The sequence below is a fragment of the Colletotrichum orchidophilum genome (assembly GCF_001831195.1).
Source record: "Colletotrichum orchidophilum strain IMI 309357 chromosome Unknown Scaffold_119.1, whole genome shotgun sequence".
Lineage (NCBI taxonomy): Eukaryota > Fungi > Ascomycota > Sordariomycetes > Glomerellales > Glomerellaceae > Colletotrichum > Colletotrichum orchidophilum.
The window spans coordinates 15,189-32,602 of record NW_019173075.1 but is presented as its reverse complement, the minus strand read 5'-3'; the positions used below and the strand labels follow the sequence as shown (position 1 = coordinate 32,602).

At 53.8% G+C, this 17,414-nt stretch overlaps 4 protein-coding genes across 4 annotated transcripts; 3 read left to right on the top strand and 1 right to left on the bottom strand.

Moving 5' to 3' along the window:
• Nucleotides 1–889: 889 nt before the first annotated feature.
• Nucleotides 890–7,182, top strand: CORC01_11221 (nucleoporin autopeptidase; the record flags this gene model as incomplete). The annotated part of the gene is made up of 6 exons (XM_022622847.1): nucleotides 890–998; nucleotides 1,106–1,219; nucleotides 1,301–5,025; nucleotides 5,143–5,382; nucleotides 5,434–7,014; nucleotides 7,075–7,182. The coding sequence occupies 6 exons, from the start codon at nucleotides 890–892 to the stop codon at nucleotides 7,180–7,182; spliced, it is 5,877 nt and encodes a 1,958-aa protein (XP_022470611.1).
• A 557-nt stretch (nucleotides 7,183–7,739) lies between these two features.
• On the top strand, nucleotides 7,740–8,327 carry CORC01_11220 (SET domain-containing protein; the record flags this gene model as incomplete). The annotated part of the gene is made up of 1 exon (XM_022622846.1): nucleotides 7,740–8,327. One exon carries the CDS (start codon nucleotides 7,740–7,742, stop codon nucleotides 8,325–8,327), a length of 588 nt encoding a protein of 195 aa, XP_022470610.1.
• A 1,692-nt stretch (nucleotides 8,328–10,019) lies between these two features.
• CORC01_11219 (ABC transporter) lies at nucleotides 10,020–14,921 on the top strand (the record flags this gene model as incomplete). Its single annotated transcript, XM_022622845.1, has 1 exon — nucleotides 10,020–14,921. One exon carries the CDS (start codon nucleotides 10,020–10,022, stop codon nucleotides 14,919–14,921), a length of 4,902 nt encoding a protein of 1,633 aa, XP_022470609.1.
• A 338-nt stretch (nucleotides 14,922–15,259) lies between these two features.
• On the bottom strand, nucleotides 15,260–16,233 carry CORC01_11218 (uncharacterized protein; the record flags this gene model as incomplete). The annotated part of the gene is made up of 2 exons (XM_022622844.1): nucleotides 15,260–15,602; nucleotides 15,935–16,233. The coding sequence occupies 2 exons, from the start codon at nucleotides 16,231–16,233 to the stop codon at nucleotides 15,260–15,262; spliced, it is 642 nt and encodes a 213-aa protein (XP_022470608.1).
• Between the last annotated feature and the right edge of the window lie 1,181 nt (nucleotides 16,234–17,414).

Sequence of the window (17,414 nt, the reverse complement as noted above, 5' to 3'; positions counted from 1 at the left end):
AAGTACGATTACTAATGGAACTACGGATAAGCTGAAGTTACATGCGGCTTGCTGTGCCTACCTACAGGCTACAACTGCCAGTCATCGCCTGCGACGAAATTCTAGCTTTTCCATTGGTTGGTTCTACTAGAGCCCATCATAAGGTCGAATCGGAGACACCAAATGTCCTCAGGCAGCAGTTGCCGGAAGCTAACTTACCTACCTAGCTACCTACCTATCTTAGCCTACCTAGATCTCACCACGGGAGCTATCGCCTCACCTTACCTAAGCTTCCCACACTAAGGTACTCAGGCACGTTCCCTCTCGCGCCAGCTTGGAACGAACCTCTGCGAAGAGACGAGAGCCCAAAGCCATTTACCTACTTAAATCATTTCACCCTTCGCATTGACACACGCGACTGACCCGCAAACCTGACCTGGCAAGCTTGACAGCTATCGTAACAGTTGCCATCTTGTTGCTTTGCAGTCTCTGTCGACGCCTTTGACTACTTGCATCCCCCAATTCTTTTTCGGTTGTTCTATTCCCTGCCCCTTTCGTACCAGTCAGTTCCTGGGCAGCGCGCATCCCTTCCCACCCCCCAGCCTTTTTTTCTCCACGTATCTCTCCGTTCCTCTGCGCCGTTCGCAAAGGCCCGAGGAAGAAAAAACTCGACCACTGCCTGGAGTCAACCCAGCTCACCCAAAGCACGTTGTCAATCGATTCCTCCGACGCGACAACGGAAAATCAACATCACTGGCCCCCTCCCATAAGTTTGCTGTGGATGTCTGTCCGTAATTGATCGTCGGCGGCACATACTGCGTCCACGAGTCTGGACCCACGCCCTCGTCGCGGCATCAACTACCTTACCACGACTGTATCACGACTTCGTCGCTGCTAGTCGTCGCCCATCATGTCCGGCTTTGGCAGCACTGGCTTCGGCGGCTTTGGCTCGACCAACAATCAGCAATCCACTGGTTTTGGAGGCTTCGGGGCCGCCAACACAACCAATACTAACTCTGGTAAGTCGAGAATATCTCTGTCGCATCACCTCATCTTGTCGTCCTGTTCAGTCCTCCTCCTCCTCCTCCCCCGATTGCCTGCCAACTAACTTCCCCGTGTGCTTAAGGCTTCGGCTCTGGCAGCACTACCAACAATGCCTTTGGGTCCACCGGTACCAGTACCGGTGGCGGCTTGTTTGGCGGCAGCGGCACGACTGGTGCTTTTGGCGGCACATCAACGGGTAGGTTGATCTCGCGCAGCTGTCAGGAGTGTATTATGCGCAGGCTTGAGCAGTATCGTGCTAACTTCGTGTGCTCTCTAGGCTTCGGCTCCAACACAGGCACTTCGACCTTCGGTGCCGCGAAACCCGCCTTCGGAGCCACCCCATCTGCTGGAGGTGGCCTATTTGGTGCATCCGGCACTACCAATACAGCCACGCCATCTACGGGCTTTGGCGGCTTCGGCTCCAACACCACAACGACGAACACCTCATCGCCTTTTGGGGGGGCGTCGGGTGGGGGCTTGTTCGGCGGTGCCAACAAACCGGCGTTCGGCTCCGGCACCGCCAATGCTACCAGCGGCACATCGCTATTCGGCGGTAATGCGTCTAGTGGCTTTGGCGGTGCTACAAATACTGCCGGCGGTGGCTTCGGCGCAACGATGAACCCCGGCATCGGCTCCAACATTGGCGATCCGCCAGGCACCGCACTCTCTCCCTTCCAAGCACATCAAGAGAAGGAGACAACCGGAGCTGGGAATCAGTCGAATTCGTTCCAAAATATCCTATTCCAGGAGCCGTACAAGAAGTGGTCGTCCGATGAGTTGAGGTTGGCTGACTATGCTCAAGGTCGTCGTCACGGCAATGCCAGTGGAACAGGGGCCTTTGGAGTATCCAACTTTGGCAGCGGTGGATTCGGAGCGGCAACGAACCAACAGTCCACAGGTTTCGGCACAGTCGCCGCTAGTGGAGGAGGCCTTTTTGGCAGTGGAACCAACAACACCACAAACACTGCAGCAACTACCAGCGGCTTTGGTGGTGGCTCCAATGGAGGTTTCGGTGCTGGCGGCGGTGGCTTATTTGGAAACAATGCAGCTAAGCCGGCGACCGGGGGAGGCCTCTTCGGTAGCGGAACAACGACTACAGCAGCGCCTGCTCAGTCCGGTGGTCTCTTTGGTGGCAGCTCTGGAGGAGCTTTCGGCTCCACAGGCACCACAGGTGGGTTCGGGGCTACTACTAATAACACTGGTGGTGGCCTTTTCGGCTCGAACAACAACAATACTGCAACACAAAACAAGCCTTCAGGCTTTAGCTTTGGCAACACTGGAACAACTACTGGTGGCTTTGGAAACACCCCAAGCACCGGCTTCGGATCGAACAACAACGCCGCCGGCAACACCAGCACCACGGGCGGGTTATTCGGGGGCAACACTGGACAAGCTACAAGCGGCGGTCTCTTTGGCAATAATCAGTCACAGCCTCAGCAGCAGAACACCGGTTCCGCTTTTGGAGGTGGAGGATTTGGTCAGACAAATCCTCAGACGGGCGGCGGTGGACTGTTCGGAAATACTCAGCAGAAGCCGGCAACAGGAGGTGGTCTCTTTGGAGGCGGCGGAGCGACGACAAGCGGAGGACTGTTTGGAGGCGGAAACACTTCTTCCACCTCATTCGGTACCACGAACACAAACACCAACACTGGCGGTGGTCTCTTTGGGGCGAAGCCGGCAGCCACCGGCGGCGGTCTTTTTGGATCCAACCCGACTGGACAGGCCAACAATACAGGTGGTGGTCTCTTTGGCGGTGGCTTGGCCCAGAACAACCAGCCCCAGCAGCAGACCGGACAATCTTCTCTATTCGGCGGAGCTCAAAATCAGACCAAGCCTGGCGGCCTGTTTGGCTCGTCCCAACCCGCTGGCAGCGGCATGTTTGGTGGACAAAACAACCAACAGCAGGGCATTGGTTTGTTCGGCAGTACTAATCAGCAACAGCAACAGCAACAACCACAGCATTCGTTATTCGGTGGTTCGCTGCTGGGCAATTCCCAAGGAGTGTCTCAAGGTCCCCAGTCTCTGACGGCGAACATCAACGACGTGTCTGCGTACGGCTCACCCTCCCTGTTCTCCAACTTGGGAGGCTCAGAGACGCCCAATCCGGGCCCTCTTGCCACACCTCTTTCCAGCAAGTCTAAGCCTAGACGTAGCTCCATTCTCCCCATGTATAAGCTGAATCCCGCGTCAGCTGCTCGCTTCGTCACTCCCCAAAAGCGAGGCTTTGGATTTTCATACAGTACTTATGGCACACCTGGTGGAAGTCCTTCAAGCGCAGCAAGCACTCCCGGTGGTGCCAGCCGAAGCCTGCTAGGATCTTCGAGCTTTAATCGAAGCTTGAGCAAGAGCGTGTCGACCAGCAACCTTCGGAGAAGCTTCAATGCCGAAGATAGCATCCTTGCACCTGGTGCTTTCTCTGCGAGCTCAGGACCCCGCTACTACGGACAGAACGGAAGTGTCAAGAAGCTGATTATCAACAAGGACATGCGCAGTGACCTATTCTCTACACCCACCAAGGAGAGGCCTTCTGCTGATCTGGTCAATGGCTCTCGCAAGCTGTCGAAGAGGGTCAGCTTCGACACTAGCACGATGGATGCCCCCGAGGTTGATGACCATGACAGTGTCTTTGCATCTACTCCAAGAGTCGGAGCCGTGGTCCAAGAATCAACTCCCGTCAGTGCCAACGTTAACGGAAGCAAATCCGCTAGCGCTTCCGGAGACCCGGACCCAAGCAAGGGCAAAGAACTCGCTATCGTCCATGAGGAGGACACGTCCTCCCAAGCACCCGAAGTTTCCAAGGATGGCCTCGACGCTGCTCCCGGTGCCTACTGGATGAGTCCAACCAAGGAAGTTCTAGCCGGTATGAACAGAGTGCAGCGTCAGCAAGTCACAAACTTCACCATTGGTAGAGACAACGTCGGCAGTGTTCGGTTCAAGGTCCCTGTAGACCTAACCAACATTGACCTGGACGAGATTTTTGGCGGAATCGTCATTCTCGAGACTCGGTCTGCGACTGTCTACCCCATTGCAGCCAAGAAGCCTCCTGTCGGTAAGGGGCTCAATGTGCCGGCTCTCATCTCTCTGGAACAGTCATGGCCACGCGGTAGAGACAAGCGCCCTAGCAACGACGCCAAACGGTTTAACAAACACGTTGAACGCCTCAGGCGCATTGAAGACACAACATTCGAAAGCTACAATACAGAAACTGGCGTCTGGAAGTTCTCAGTCGAGCATTTTACCACGTACGGCTTGGAGTATGATGAGGATGACGATGAGCCTGAGCAACCTGCAGTCGTGCATCCTCACGAACAGGTATCTTTCAGCAATGCTTCCCAGCAAGACTCCCATGATTCGGAGTCCAGCCCTCGGGAAGACGACACATTTGACTTCCGCAGAAACAAGCGACGCGCCCTTCCTGGTGCATTTGACCACCGTGATGAAGACTTTGGTGGCGAATACGCACAACGCTCCTCCCAGCGCCAGTCTTTTTTAGGGGATAGCTTCGCGGGTTCGACGTCCAATGCGCTCATTCTGTCAACTGAAGAGGAGACCGACGAACAGGACAACGGATATGGCACATCTGAGGACGAGGACATGTTGGGTACTCCAGTCAGACGCCATCTTGCCGCGGAGCAACCAATCGACTCGCCAGAAGGCGATGGTAACGTCCCAACAAGCGAAACACCGGGAGGCATTCTTCGAGCTAGAATGCGGGCACTGAAAGGCTCGGCTACTCCTATGAAACTTCAGGTCGCTGGTGGAGATGAATGGATGGACATGCTTCAACGGTCTGTCAGCCCTCAAAAGAGAGATCGAGCATTTTTACGGATTGCGAATGAGACAGCATCATGTCCACCCGCCGAAGAAGCGGAAGCAGCGAGCCGAAAAAGCCGAGTTGTATCAGATGGACGTGGATTCGCCACAAGCATCGACTTGATGAACTCGCTATTCGAGAAAGCCAAGGCGCCGCCTGCGCCTGCGCCGACGAGAGGCTTCGTTCAGGTTGGTAAATACTTCATGGTCTAGGGATTGTCAAGGCTCGGCACGACGGGCTCGGGCTCTGAAAGACCTTCCTGTAATCAAGATGAGATCAATTGACTAAGATAAAATTCCTTTTAGTGGCCCTACGAACGACAAACCAAGTCTTTCGTTGACCAGTCCGACATGAGTGATGCCGACCAGGCCTTTCACAATTCGATGAGGCCCAGCTGGGGACCTGACGGGACCTTGTTGTTCGCATCAACCTGCTCTTCTCTTGAGGATGCCGGCAAGCAAATCACAGCCAGCAGCCTAATGATCACGAAAAATATCATCCAAGCACAGGGTCGAGAGATTCAGGCGGCCAAATTTTCCAATGAGGTAAGCCAGTCCAGTGGCATGTCATGGCATGCAGCAGCTAAAATGCATCAGGACTCCGCAAAAGCTCTCGAGAATCATATTCGCATGACCAATGTAGAGCTTGTCGGAGGTGTTCCGAAGCTATCGTTGCACCCGGGTCCGCTCAAGTCCCTTTTCCATGATCAAAACTTGAGTAATCCCGCGAATGCTCACGAGAAGCTCGTGTGGGATCTTGCTAGCATTCTCTTCGACGGGGACGCCAGCACGGTCCCTCGCAGAAGCACTCTGTCCCAATTTTGGGCAACGATTGTTGACACTGCGTCGTCTCGGTCTGTTGCCCTGGCAAGGTCGAGCGAAGAAAAGGCCATCGCAGCTTTGTCTGGTCACCGTGTCCAAGATGCCTGCAAGCACTTGCTGGACGGGAAAAATTTCCATCTAGCTACGCTTGTATCATTGATTGGCAGTAACGATCAGTCAAAGAAGGACATGCGCGAACAGGTCAGCGAGTGGCAAGAAGCCAACTTCCTCTCTGAGTTCGCCGACCCGGTCCGGGCGATATACGAAATCTTGAGCGGCAACGTTTGCGTATGTGAAGGCAAAAAGGAGGCTCCTCTTCATGACCGCATTGAGTCATTTGTTATTTCCGAACGATTTGGCCTGGATTGGAAGCAGGCATTTGGTCTTCGCTTGTGGTACTCAATCTCGCGCGAGGATGACCTTTCCGCAGCCGTGCGTGTGTTCCAGGAGGACGTGGCCCAGGATAAGGAACAGCGCCCGCAGACATGGTACGTCGAGCAAGGTATTCCGGCACTCTGGGAAGACCATGACCAAGACCTACGGGAGGACCTCTTATGGGGCCTGCTTAAGCTCTACGCGAACAAGGAAACCGACTTGGAAGCTGTCTTACGGCCAGAGAACAGTCAATTGTCACCATTAGACGCCCGACTTAGCTGGCAGCTCAGTCGCGCGCTCCTCTCTACTAGAAAGGTGTCTTATGGCCACGACGCGATCGAAAAGGCCGACGCTTTAACAATTTCTTTTGCCGATCAGCTCATCAATGAGGGAAGTTGGCTGGAGGCTACTTTCGTACTTCTGCATCTCTGCCAGTCTGACAGAAGGGCGAAGGCTGTCCAGGAGAATCTTTGCCGCCATGCTGGTCTTTTGGGACCAGAGAACGGAAGCAATTTCGCCACGCTCGCTCATACTCTGAAAGTGCCGGCCTCGTGGATTTGGAATGCTCAGGCTCTCTATATGCGAGCGGTGAAAAAAGATGCTGCTTTCGAGGTGCAGTGCCTTCTCCGTGCTGGTTCGTACCCCGAAGCCCACGAGGTGTTCGTGCACAAAGTCGCACCTTGTGCTGTCATCAGCCGTGACTACGACGAGCTGGCCTCTATTCTGTCACCCTTTGAGGGCCACAAAAACGACATTGCAGGCTGGACTCTGGGTGGTGAGGTTTACAAGGCCTTCTTGGAGCTTGTGGACCGTCGCAGGCAGCGACAGCAGGTCACCTCGTCTACACTCGAGAAGTTGGTTACAGGCCTCCCCGCCATGCGCGAGCATGCAGAGAGCGCCAATGTGACAAGTTTGGCAGCCATCTCGGAGATGAGCTCAACTGTGGCCAAGGTTATGATGGAGACGTCCAGACAAGATCAGGTAAGTATAGGCCAGGTTCGCTTTTCTTCTACATCATTCACTGACGTTTTGCCTTCACAGGACGTTCCGCGTGTATTGGGTCTCCCAGTTACGGAGGACAGTCATCTCAAACACTCGCTGTACCTGGGTCTTTCCTATTACGAAGGATTGATGGCTGGGGCTAGATAGCGGATATGAGAAATTGATGCAGAGGACGGGGCACACACAGACCTAAAGCGGGAATAGAAAGACTGCTTTCTGGAGTTGGGCGTGGTATCACAACTGCCCAGACCGAAGGAAAAGGGAGCAATGATGTATTATGTAACCAATGTTGTAAGGCGTAGCTGCATTCTGGCTTATCCAGAATCCTATAAGTTTTGCCAGTGTGACGTTGTTTAGTCCAACGCACTAATTTGATTGTGTCGTCATATCTGAATGGCCTGGGTTGAGTCAGTTGTGTCGTTTGTACCTAGTCCCGCGTTTTGACGAGGCCGTGAGATTAAAACGTCGATCGCAGGTCCCGCCCATAAGCCACTTGAATCAACCCACTTTGAAACCTAATATTCGCCCAGCTGGGTGGAAGCTTATTGCTGAAGCTCCGTCTCTCACCTTCAACCCCAACTGCAGTAACGCACCACAAGATTGGAAAGCCTTTTCCTTCACCCACTCAGCCCGATATCTCAGCATACTTGCCTAGGTACATCAAGCAAACATTCACCAAAACCCACATGGAACCACCGTCAGCCATGTCGCAGCCCAAAAATTGGCCGTCCGGATTGCCATATTTTTCGGCGCCGGCGCACTCCGGGCTCCTGAGCCAAACCCAACGACATGCCATCACCCAGAAACCAGCAGACGTGCCTGACATCCCCGCGCAAGCCACCGTGCTCCCCAGTCCGTCGGTAAAAATCACGCCCATCACGGACCCGGGACACCCTGCAAAAGGCCAGTACGGGCTATTCGCGGCACGGCACCTCAAGCCGGGGACATTTATCCTACCGTACTTGGGTACTGTACACCCCGAGGTCCAGGAAGCCGGGATGGAGAAGTCAGATTACGATCTGTGGCTGGACAGGGGTGCGGAGGTCGCGGTGGACGCGGACAAGGGCGGGAACGAGGCGAGGTTCATCAACGACTACCGAGGTGTTAGAGAGAGACCGAACGCGGAGTTTCGGGAGGTCTGGTGTCAGAGGTGGAATCAGAAATGCATGGCTGTGTGGGTATTGCCTGAGGGCAAGAATGGACGCGGGAAGGGAGGCATTGGGAAGGCAGAGGAGGTTTTGGTGAGCTATGGGAAAGGTTTTTGGGGCTGTCGAAAGATCGAGGGGATTTGAAATTTCTCTAGCCTTTGTCCGATCATGGCTTTCCAACTCATACTAGCGGTGATGGGGCATAGGTTCTCTCTTAATAGTTGTTATGGACGATCGTCTCGCGCCAAATTGAGAGAAGCAATGGTCAAGACGGTCTTGGAAGCAGACCCTGCCTCTCTGCTCGGCGTTAGAAGCCACAGAAACATTGACCGACGCCAACGAGTTGTGTCTGCTTGGCATGGAGACACAATTGACAGCGTACCTCAGATCTGGTGGACTATGCCAGAAAAGGTGTCCTTGTAGTGTAAGGGATGTAAGGAGTTGATGAGTGAGGCCCTGGAAACTCTGTAAACACGGATCTAACTGATCAATGCAGCGTGGCGCGTGTAATGGCTAAACAGAGACAAAAGGTTGCCCTTGAATAACGTTGCCCCCCGCCCCCCCCCCCCCCCCCCCCCAACAGACCACCATAACCGCGCCACCGCCCGCCCCACCCGTTCCCGCTCCGCGCCCCCCCCTCTAGGCCCGCGGCGGAGTACTGCTTGTCCGCCGCCCCCCTCCCCCCCCAACAAACCATCCTTGAAGGTTGACACGCCGAGTCCACTGTTGTGTGCGGCATCATTCACTTATGGACCTCGCTGCTCTGGCCTGGGTGGTACACCACATCATCACTTCAGACGCGGGCTTGGTCACCCAATATGAGCCGAGCGTCGGGCAACCAACTTGGACTGGGTTACACCGGGATTGCACCAATCCCGCGCGAGGCTAACGCTTACGAACACGTCTGCCTAGGCACGGTGCCAAGCCGATGGTGGGTTGCCTCTGCCTTGACCCAGATGCGTAGTGTGTCGTAGCCTGTAGGTAGTCCATCAAGCTTCATCTAGTTACCCACGGCGCATCGTAGAGGAAAATGCTTTGGTTCGTGTGGCTAACCAAGCTATAGGTTTACGAGGACGGCAAACTCGTTCGAACACGCACGGGCCAAGTTTCCTTGCTTTGTAAACCTTTGGTGTTGTATTTTATGATTAAGTTAAGGTGGACGATTGAACGGGAGACTGCACAGTGGACGGGATGGCCCACGCCGGGGTTGGGACTAACTAGTTTGGATTGAGTGGGGAAGGCACCGCCCGAAATGCAAATCAGCGTTTACGCGGGCAGCTTCGCCTTTGTGGAGGCCGGTCCCCTGCCATCCTACAACATGGGAGGAAACTCTGGTGCCCGTACGGAGTTCAGTAGGAAACGCCTTTCCTTTCCGGGTGGCGTCCGGCGCGTTCATCCCGAGTCTGCACACCCTTCGAGTCGTTCCGACGTTCATCTCAGGTGTGCGGAAACGCATTTCACTCACTCAGGGTGATTCAATCGCGTATTACTCTGCAAAGTCGGAGAGATACCGAGTCGGCGATTCTGCTCTTGATCCGGGATCCATGCTACCACTCTCATTTACAAAGCATCGTCGCGACTTGTTATCTTCTCTTCCTTGGCTTTGTACCCGCCCGATTCGCATCCTTTGTCCACACCCAGGTAACCCGGACTTTGCCATCTTTCGACGCCATCGCCAACTTGGTACACACCTCATGCGGCAGAACCCCTTAGCCTTTGCCAGCCTGCCCCTTCGCCGCCATCGTCGACTTGGGTACCCTCTCTGAACACCAATCCCGGACGACAGTGGCAGATAACGGAGAGTGAAATACGGCTGTCTGGCGACGCTCGCCAACGATGGCGTTCCTACGCCAAACATGGACACTCACGCTGAAGAATTGGAAAATCATCTTCCGCCACGCCATCTCCACCGTCTTCATCGCCTTTATTCTCCCAATAGCTCTGACGACCTTCTTCAGCTTTGCAAAGAACCTCTTTGTTCCCCCGGCTGTCTATGGCGTTTCTGATCCAAGGCACATTCGTACTCTCCCCAACGCTCTCGATGCTGCCGCCAGCGCTGGAAGGCAGACGCTCGTGTTTGTGAATAGCGGCTTTTCTGGAGGTGACATCGACAAGGTCATCGATAAACTCGCCACCTCTGTCGACAGCGCCGGCAAGACCGCTCTCCGCCGCTCGTCCGCGACCGACCTTGCGCTTGATTGCCCTACTAACCTTCGCGGCGTATCTAACTGCTATGGCGCTGTTGTGTTCCACTCCTCACCTTCAGAAGGGCCCGGAGACTACTGGAATTACACCCTTCGCAGCGACGGGGCTTTGCGAAGCATCGTCATTGACGTTAATTCGGACAAAAACGATGCCCAGATCTACCTGCTGCCACTGCAGAGGGCCGTCGATGAAGCAATTGCTTCCGTTCAGGTCGGTTCGGGTTCTAGCTCTAGTGCTGTCCAGCAAGGCCCACTCCCCGACATCGTCGACGAATATCCATTTACCAGCCTGAGTCAGCAAGAGCGTGCCGTCCGTGTTAGGATCAACTATCAAAGTGCCATCACGAACTGGATGGGCGTTGCCTTCATGACCAGCGTTCTCTTCATCACCTATCACCTTACTGGCTTCATTGCAGCCGAGCGCGAGAGTGGCATGATCCGCCTCGTTGATGCGATGGTGCCTGTCAAACACAGATGGTTCACCCAGGCTGCCCGAATCATTTCCTACCACGCCGCTTTCACTGTCGTCTACCTTCCGGGCTGGGTTATAGGATCACTGGTGCTACGTGCCGGCGTCTTTACTCGCACCAGCGTTGGTATTGTGCTCATATACCACGTCCTGAATGGAATAGCCATGGCGTCCCTCTCCATTCTGACATCTTCGCTCTTCAAGAAGGCTCAGCTTAGTGGTATCGCGGCCGTAATCGCCATTATTCTCCTCGGAATTCTGGCACAATCCATCTCCTACCCCAGCACCGCTGCCGTTGGCGTTCTCGCCTTTCTATTCACGCCATGCAACTACGTGTACTTCATTACTTGGGTGGCACGTTGGGAGCGAGAAGATCTCCCGGCCGACCTAACAAACGTCGCTCCCAAGAGCCCATGGGAGATTTCCGGCATTATTCTCTGGATATTCCTGATTATCCAGATCTTTTTGTACCCTTTGCTTGGCGCTGTCATCGAGTCCGCCTTGCACGGCACCACTACCAGAGGCAGGACAATTGTGTACAAGCAAAATCAAACCCAGCCCGATCCTGATGAGCCGGCTGTGCGTTTAGACGGCTTCACCAAGGTCTATAGCCCTTCTCGAATCCGACATATGTTTTCTTTCATTTCACGTCCCCGCGAGCCCGTCCGCGCAGTTGACGGCTTGACATTGGGTGTTCAAAGAGGACAGATCTTGTGCTTACTTGGTGCGAACGGTAGCGGGAAGTCCACAACATTAGACTCTATTGCTGGCACAAGCAAGCTCACGGGCGGTACCATCACTATCGATGGTTCCGGTGGGCTAGGAATTGCCCCGCAGAAGAATGTCATGTGGGATGACCTGACGGTGGAGCAGCACATCGAGATATTCAACAGGCTCAAGTCCCCTGGGAAAGGTGCAACCAAGAAGGAAATTCACGACCTAATATTGTCTATCGACCTGGAGACGAAAGCGAAAGCTGTATCGAAGTCTCTTTCAGGCGGTCAGAAACGCAAGTTGCAATTGGGCATGATGCTTACAGGAGGAAGCGCGGTTTGCTGCATCGACGAGGTCTCCAGTGGCATCGACCCTCTGTCGCGGCGGAAGATTTGGGATATTCTACTAGCCGAGCGCGGAAGACGGACGATAATACTTACGACTCACTTTCTCGATGAGGCCGATCTTCTCGCCGACCACATCGCTATTCTCTCAAAAGGCACTCTACGCGCTGACGGCTCTTCGGTCGAATTGAAAGATCGCCTGGGTGGCGGTTACCGAGTCCACGTGAACAAGGACGCGGGTATCGAAAATACACCCGACGTTGAGGGAGTTCAGAAGAAGATACATTTCGATCTGATAAGCTATGTTGCCCCATCTTCGTCGCTTGCCGCGCAGGTGATTCGTACCTTGGAAGCCCATGGCTTCCACGATTACCGTTTTTCCGGGCCGACCATCGAGGACGTTTTTCTTCAGCTAGCAGAGGAAATCCACGGTTCTGAGGCCAGCGACACCGTCCCCGATTCCGGTTCGGACCTGAACGAAAAGGGAGTAGCGAGTGAGACTTCCCCCGTTGGCGCCACACCTCAAGCGGGACTTCAACTACTAAGGGGTCAGCAAATTGGGTACATGCGGCAGGCTGCTATACTTTTTCGGAAACGAACGACGGTCCTCAAGACAAACTGGATTCCTTACCTCGCAGCGCTGGTGTTGCCTGTGGCAGCCGCTGGCCTCGTTACGCTGTTCATTAAAGGCCAAACGCAAAGTGGCTGCGCTCCATCTGAAGAACAGTCGCTTGATCAGACGCAAGGTATCAGTCTGACAGATTTTACATGGAAACTGGTTCTCGGACCCAATTCGCGATTTGACCTCAACACTGCCGCCAGCGTTCTTCTGCCAGTGTTTAACGCTGCTGCCGGTAACTCTGTTAACGGCTCCACCTCTGGGACCGGAATAGACTTCGCGAGGCAATTACTCGCGGGGAACGCCACTTTTACGGACAGCTTCAAAGCCTTTCAGGACACCGTCGTTGCACGGCGGCTAGAGACTGTCCCTGGCGGGATCTGGCTAGGAGACGACTCCACGGTGCCCACCATCGCATACATGTCGAACTACAATGGCTTACTGAACCCCCTTTTGAGTCAGAATATCCTGGATATGCTTCTGAGCAATGTTACGGTCATGATGTCATGGGCACCCTTTGCTACACCTTGGCAACCTAATGACGGTAACTCGCTACAGTTCCTCGTATACACCGGAATCGCACTTGCATGCTACCCCGGATTCTTCGCCCTGTACCCGAGTCTAGAGCGTCGACGCCAGATTCGTGCCTTACAGTACAGCAATGGAGTTCAAGTTTTGCCTCTATGGGCGGCGTACCTGGCTTTTGACATTATTATCGTTCTAGTGTCAACAGCTTTGGTAACCATGATCTGGGCTATTTCGTCCGGCATTTGGTACCACATCGGATACATCTTTCTTATCTTCATGCTCTACGGCCTGACTGCAATTTTGCTGGCCTACGTCATATCCCTATGGTGCAAGACGCAACTGTCAACTTATGCTTGGGTAGCTGCTGGGCAGGCGGTTTTATTTTTGATCTACTTGATAGCCTACATGTGCACTATCACGTATTCCCCGGTCCCGAAAGTCGACCGCAACATTCTCGTCGCTCACTTCGTCATCTCAGCTTTTGCGCCTATTGGTTCTGTTGTTCGGGCTATGTTCCTCGTTCTGAACTTGTTCTCAACGGCCTGCGACGGACGACAGCTTGCGGCGAATCCGGGCGGCATTCTTCAGTACGGTGGGCCAATCTTGTACTTGGTTCTGCAGTCCATCCTTCTTTTTGCACTTCTGCTATGGGCCGATAGTGGCTCCGTTGGTTCCTCAGTCCGGCGACTTTGGCAGCGGAAGTATGACGGACCGATGGAGGATGGTAGCGTCGCTGAGGAGGAAGTCACAACCGAATTGAAAAGAGTGACTACGACATCGGGCAACGACGACGGCCTCCGAGTGATACACCTGACCAAGACTTTTGGCAAGAACACAGCGGTCGATAACGTAACATTTGGGCTCAAGCGCTCTCAGGTTTTTGCCCTTCTGGGGCCCAACGGCGCTGGGAAGTCGACTACTATATCACTCATTCGCGGAGACCTCAAGCCAAGTCGGAACGGTGGTGAGATCCTCGTCGAAGATCGATCTGTTATTCGCAATCTAGCGGCTGCTCGAGCTCACCTCGGTGTGTGCCCTCAGCATGATGCGTTGGATCTGATGACTGTTCGGGAGCATCTCGAGTTTTACGCCCGCATCCGGGGCGTCCCTAATATTCACCACAACGTCAATACCGTCATGCGCGCTGTTGGTCTTCAGGCATTCTCATATCGTATGGCGGCGAACCTGAGTGGCGGTAATGCTCGTAAACTGAGTCTTGGTATCGCGTTGATGGGATCTCCAAGTGTTATCTTACTCGACGAGCCGTCCTCCGGGTTAGATGCCGCCGCCAAGCGAATTATGTGGAAGACACTGGCAGCCATTGTCCCGGGCAGATCCCTCCTCCTCACTACACATAGTATGGAGGAAGCCGATGCTCTCGCAGACCGTGCAGGAATTCTAGCGAAGCGTATGCTTGCTTTAGGCACGACGGATGATCTCCGTCATCGCTTCGGTGATGCACTTCACGTCCATTTAATAAGCAAAACGGCACCACATACGACAACTGAGGAAACCACACAGCTTCGTGACTGGGTGACGTCGACATTTCCAGGAGCTGATGTGGAGGAGAAGACGTACCATGGTCAAATGCGCTTTTCCGTACCCGGTAGAGAGGTTCTCAGAGAATTCAGCGGCGACAAAGCCAGAGATATCACGCCGGCAGAAGATCGCTCGTCGAGTGCAGTTGGCCAGCTGGCTGTCATGCTAGAGGAGCAGAAAGGGACGCTGGGTATCAACCATTTTAGTGTTTCGCCGACCACTTTGGACCAGGTGTTTTTGAACATCGTCGGCAAGAATAATATTCAAGAGGAGGGTTACAAGGAGCCCGAGAAGAAGGCGTGGTGGCGGCTCGTACAATGAAGAAAGACGCAAATGGATGCTGTTATCGATTACTGCGGTTTCGAAATACCCAATGAATGAACGAAGCGCCTTCTATGAGGAATGCCGGGGCGAAGCTCGTTTCCACTGGAAGCCCTGCGTACTCAGCTTTTCCATCTTGTGCTCTAATAAGATAATTGACCTCTGCATTTCCATTCCTGCCGGGCTCATATCTTGTCGCCGCCATATTGGGCTACTGGCCGAAGATCTGATTAATTCCGAAGAGATACCAGTCAAGCAGATTCCGTATGATTAGCTGACATAGACAATCTAGGTTCGACTTCGTCCGTCACTCATATCTCAACTGTCCATTCCCCCCTTCAAAACGATGTCCCATCTCTCCGGACCGAATACGACTTGGTGGAACTGGAGGCGGTCCGAACTGGCCGGGGGCTCAAAGGACTGAAGCTGGACTTGACTGGGGTGATGGAATCCACGCGTACGCTAGCCAGACTGAAAATTGTCTCGCTCGACTCATTGGCGTTGGTGTGATGCTGATACGGTGACCCATGTGTGATGGACCTCTCGTCCTTGAGGCGGGTCAATCTTTCGCTGGATACTCCAGAGGCCGTGGTTTCGTTTTCAGCGTCCCTGGGAAAGCTTTTTGGGAGGCTCGAATTCGGGCGGGTCGGATGTGTGCCAGGCCACGTGTCGGTCTGATTACTGCGAAGAGAAGTCATGTTGATTCTGCTCATTAGACCCGGGAACAGCTAGGTCAGCAATGGACGGAGCCTCGGCAGACAGGCGTAGCTGACGGCGGATGAAATTTCGCCAATAGACCAGAGCGAAGAATTAAAGCTTTTCCAAGTAAAGTCGGCCAGTGTGCTAAGATACCGAATGCATATGATGGAGATGGCGACAGTGCTGAGCCTGGGCGTTCGTACTGGACGAGGGGATAGAGTCAAGCCCGAGCACTTGGAAAAAATCCAAGACTGAAGATACCCGTGAGGAGGGCCTATTTTTTCCGCGGCAGACTGAGATGCCAGAAAATCGACAATGGTAGCGCGAAGACGGCGACGTCGGTGATGACGTTTCCAGCTGCGTTGACGTACCGCTGTGGCTGATTGGAGATGCAGTGCGACTTGACAGATTTGTCCCAAAACCCTTCCACTGGGAGGCATTGAAAGGCAGCAATAAAATCCTTGGAGGCTGACCAAGCGCCCACCACAAGGAGGGCGAGGGCGTAGGTTCTACGCATCCGAGGTACGGCCATAATGCGGCAGTATTGGCAAAGGAAGGAGAGCTTGATGGCGAGGAGGGCAATGTTGTGGAAGACGATGGATACGTAGAACATCTTGGCTTCCAGCGTCAGTCGTGGGGCCAAGCCAAGGCTGCGCTTGCACCGAGGCCAGAGTGGCTTTACTTACGTGCATGTATTCCATTATATCCTGCGGCGTCAGGGCGACGATATGTCTGTCTAGATCATGCGAAGTCACTTTCATATTCGCCAGCTATCCAATCCCCCTGTCCTGGCTACGATTGTGGCTTGCTGGGCGCCATGGCAATACCACAACCTTTTGTTGCCAACTAAACCAGATATTTAGACTTGGTCAATCAACATTCAGGTAGGCTCCCGCACCATCACTCACCAGAGCCACAACAGCAAGTATGTCATCGAGTCCGAAGAGAATGATAACCCGTATTCTCGTATAGATTCTCAGCCCGATCGTCGTCGTTGCAAACAGGATGCAGAAAACCACATATCCGACAACCGTGGTCCTTTGCTCACCTTGATAAATTTCCGGTGAAATGGGAGTGTCTATGTTTCTGTCGAGAGGGAGAATAGACAGTAGCTAGCCAGGCCACATTCCCGATGAGACTGATGAAATTACCGGCGAGCGCCGCCCCTGCAAGGCTGGTGACAGATGAGGAGTGAGAGGAGAAAGAGAAATAGACGAGCAGGATGATGTGGTCGGAGATGTCTATATGTTTGTTGAGGATACTAGATAGACATTAGTGAAGGAACGGGTAATGACAGAGAACCAGTTCAGGTCACCCCGAAATAGGACGACACGAACGGGCATACCCAGACTTTCCCAAACAGCGTTTGCGCGAGGAATTGCTTCTCGTTCTAAGTGCCCAGCACCCCAGCAGTAACACAGCCTACCGTAGTCGAGTTATTCATTCTAGGCCTCCTCACACGAGGCCTGCAACGCCGAATGTCTGATCCTGGGGTGGTAGATTAAAGACACATAACATAGTACGTGCTTCTGGCGGGATTCACATCTGCCAACATCCATACCGCATGAGGAAACGAAGATGGGAACAGGTTGACAGGGTTTCCCTCCCTCAGAACAACTTATCCACCCACATCGCGTGAGGGTCCACACTTTCAGTTGCAAACCTGCTACTCTGTATGAATAGAGAGATATGGGAACTATCCTCTCACATCATCTCTTCATTTCACTGCCAGAGTCTAGTGATATCAGGGGCGGGCAAGAGGGGGTGGCTGCTAGTTTACGCCGGTCGATAAAT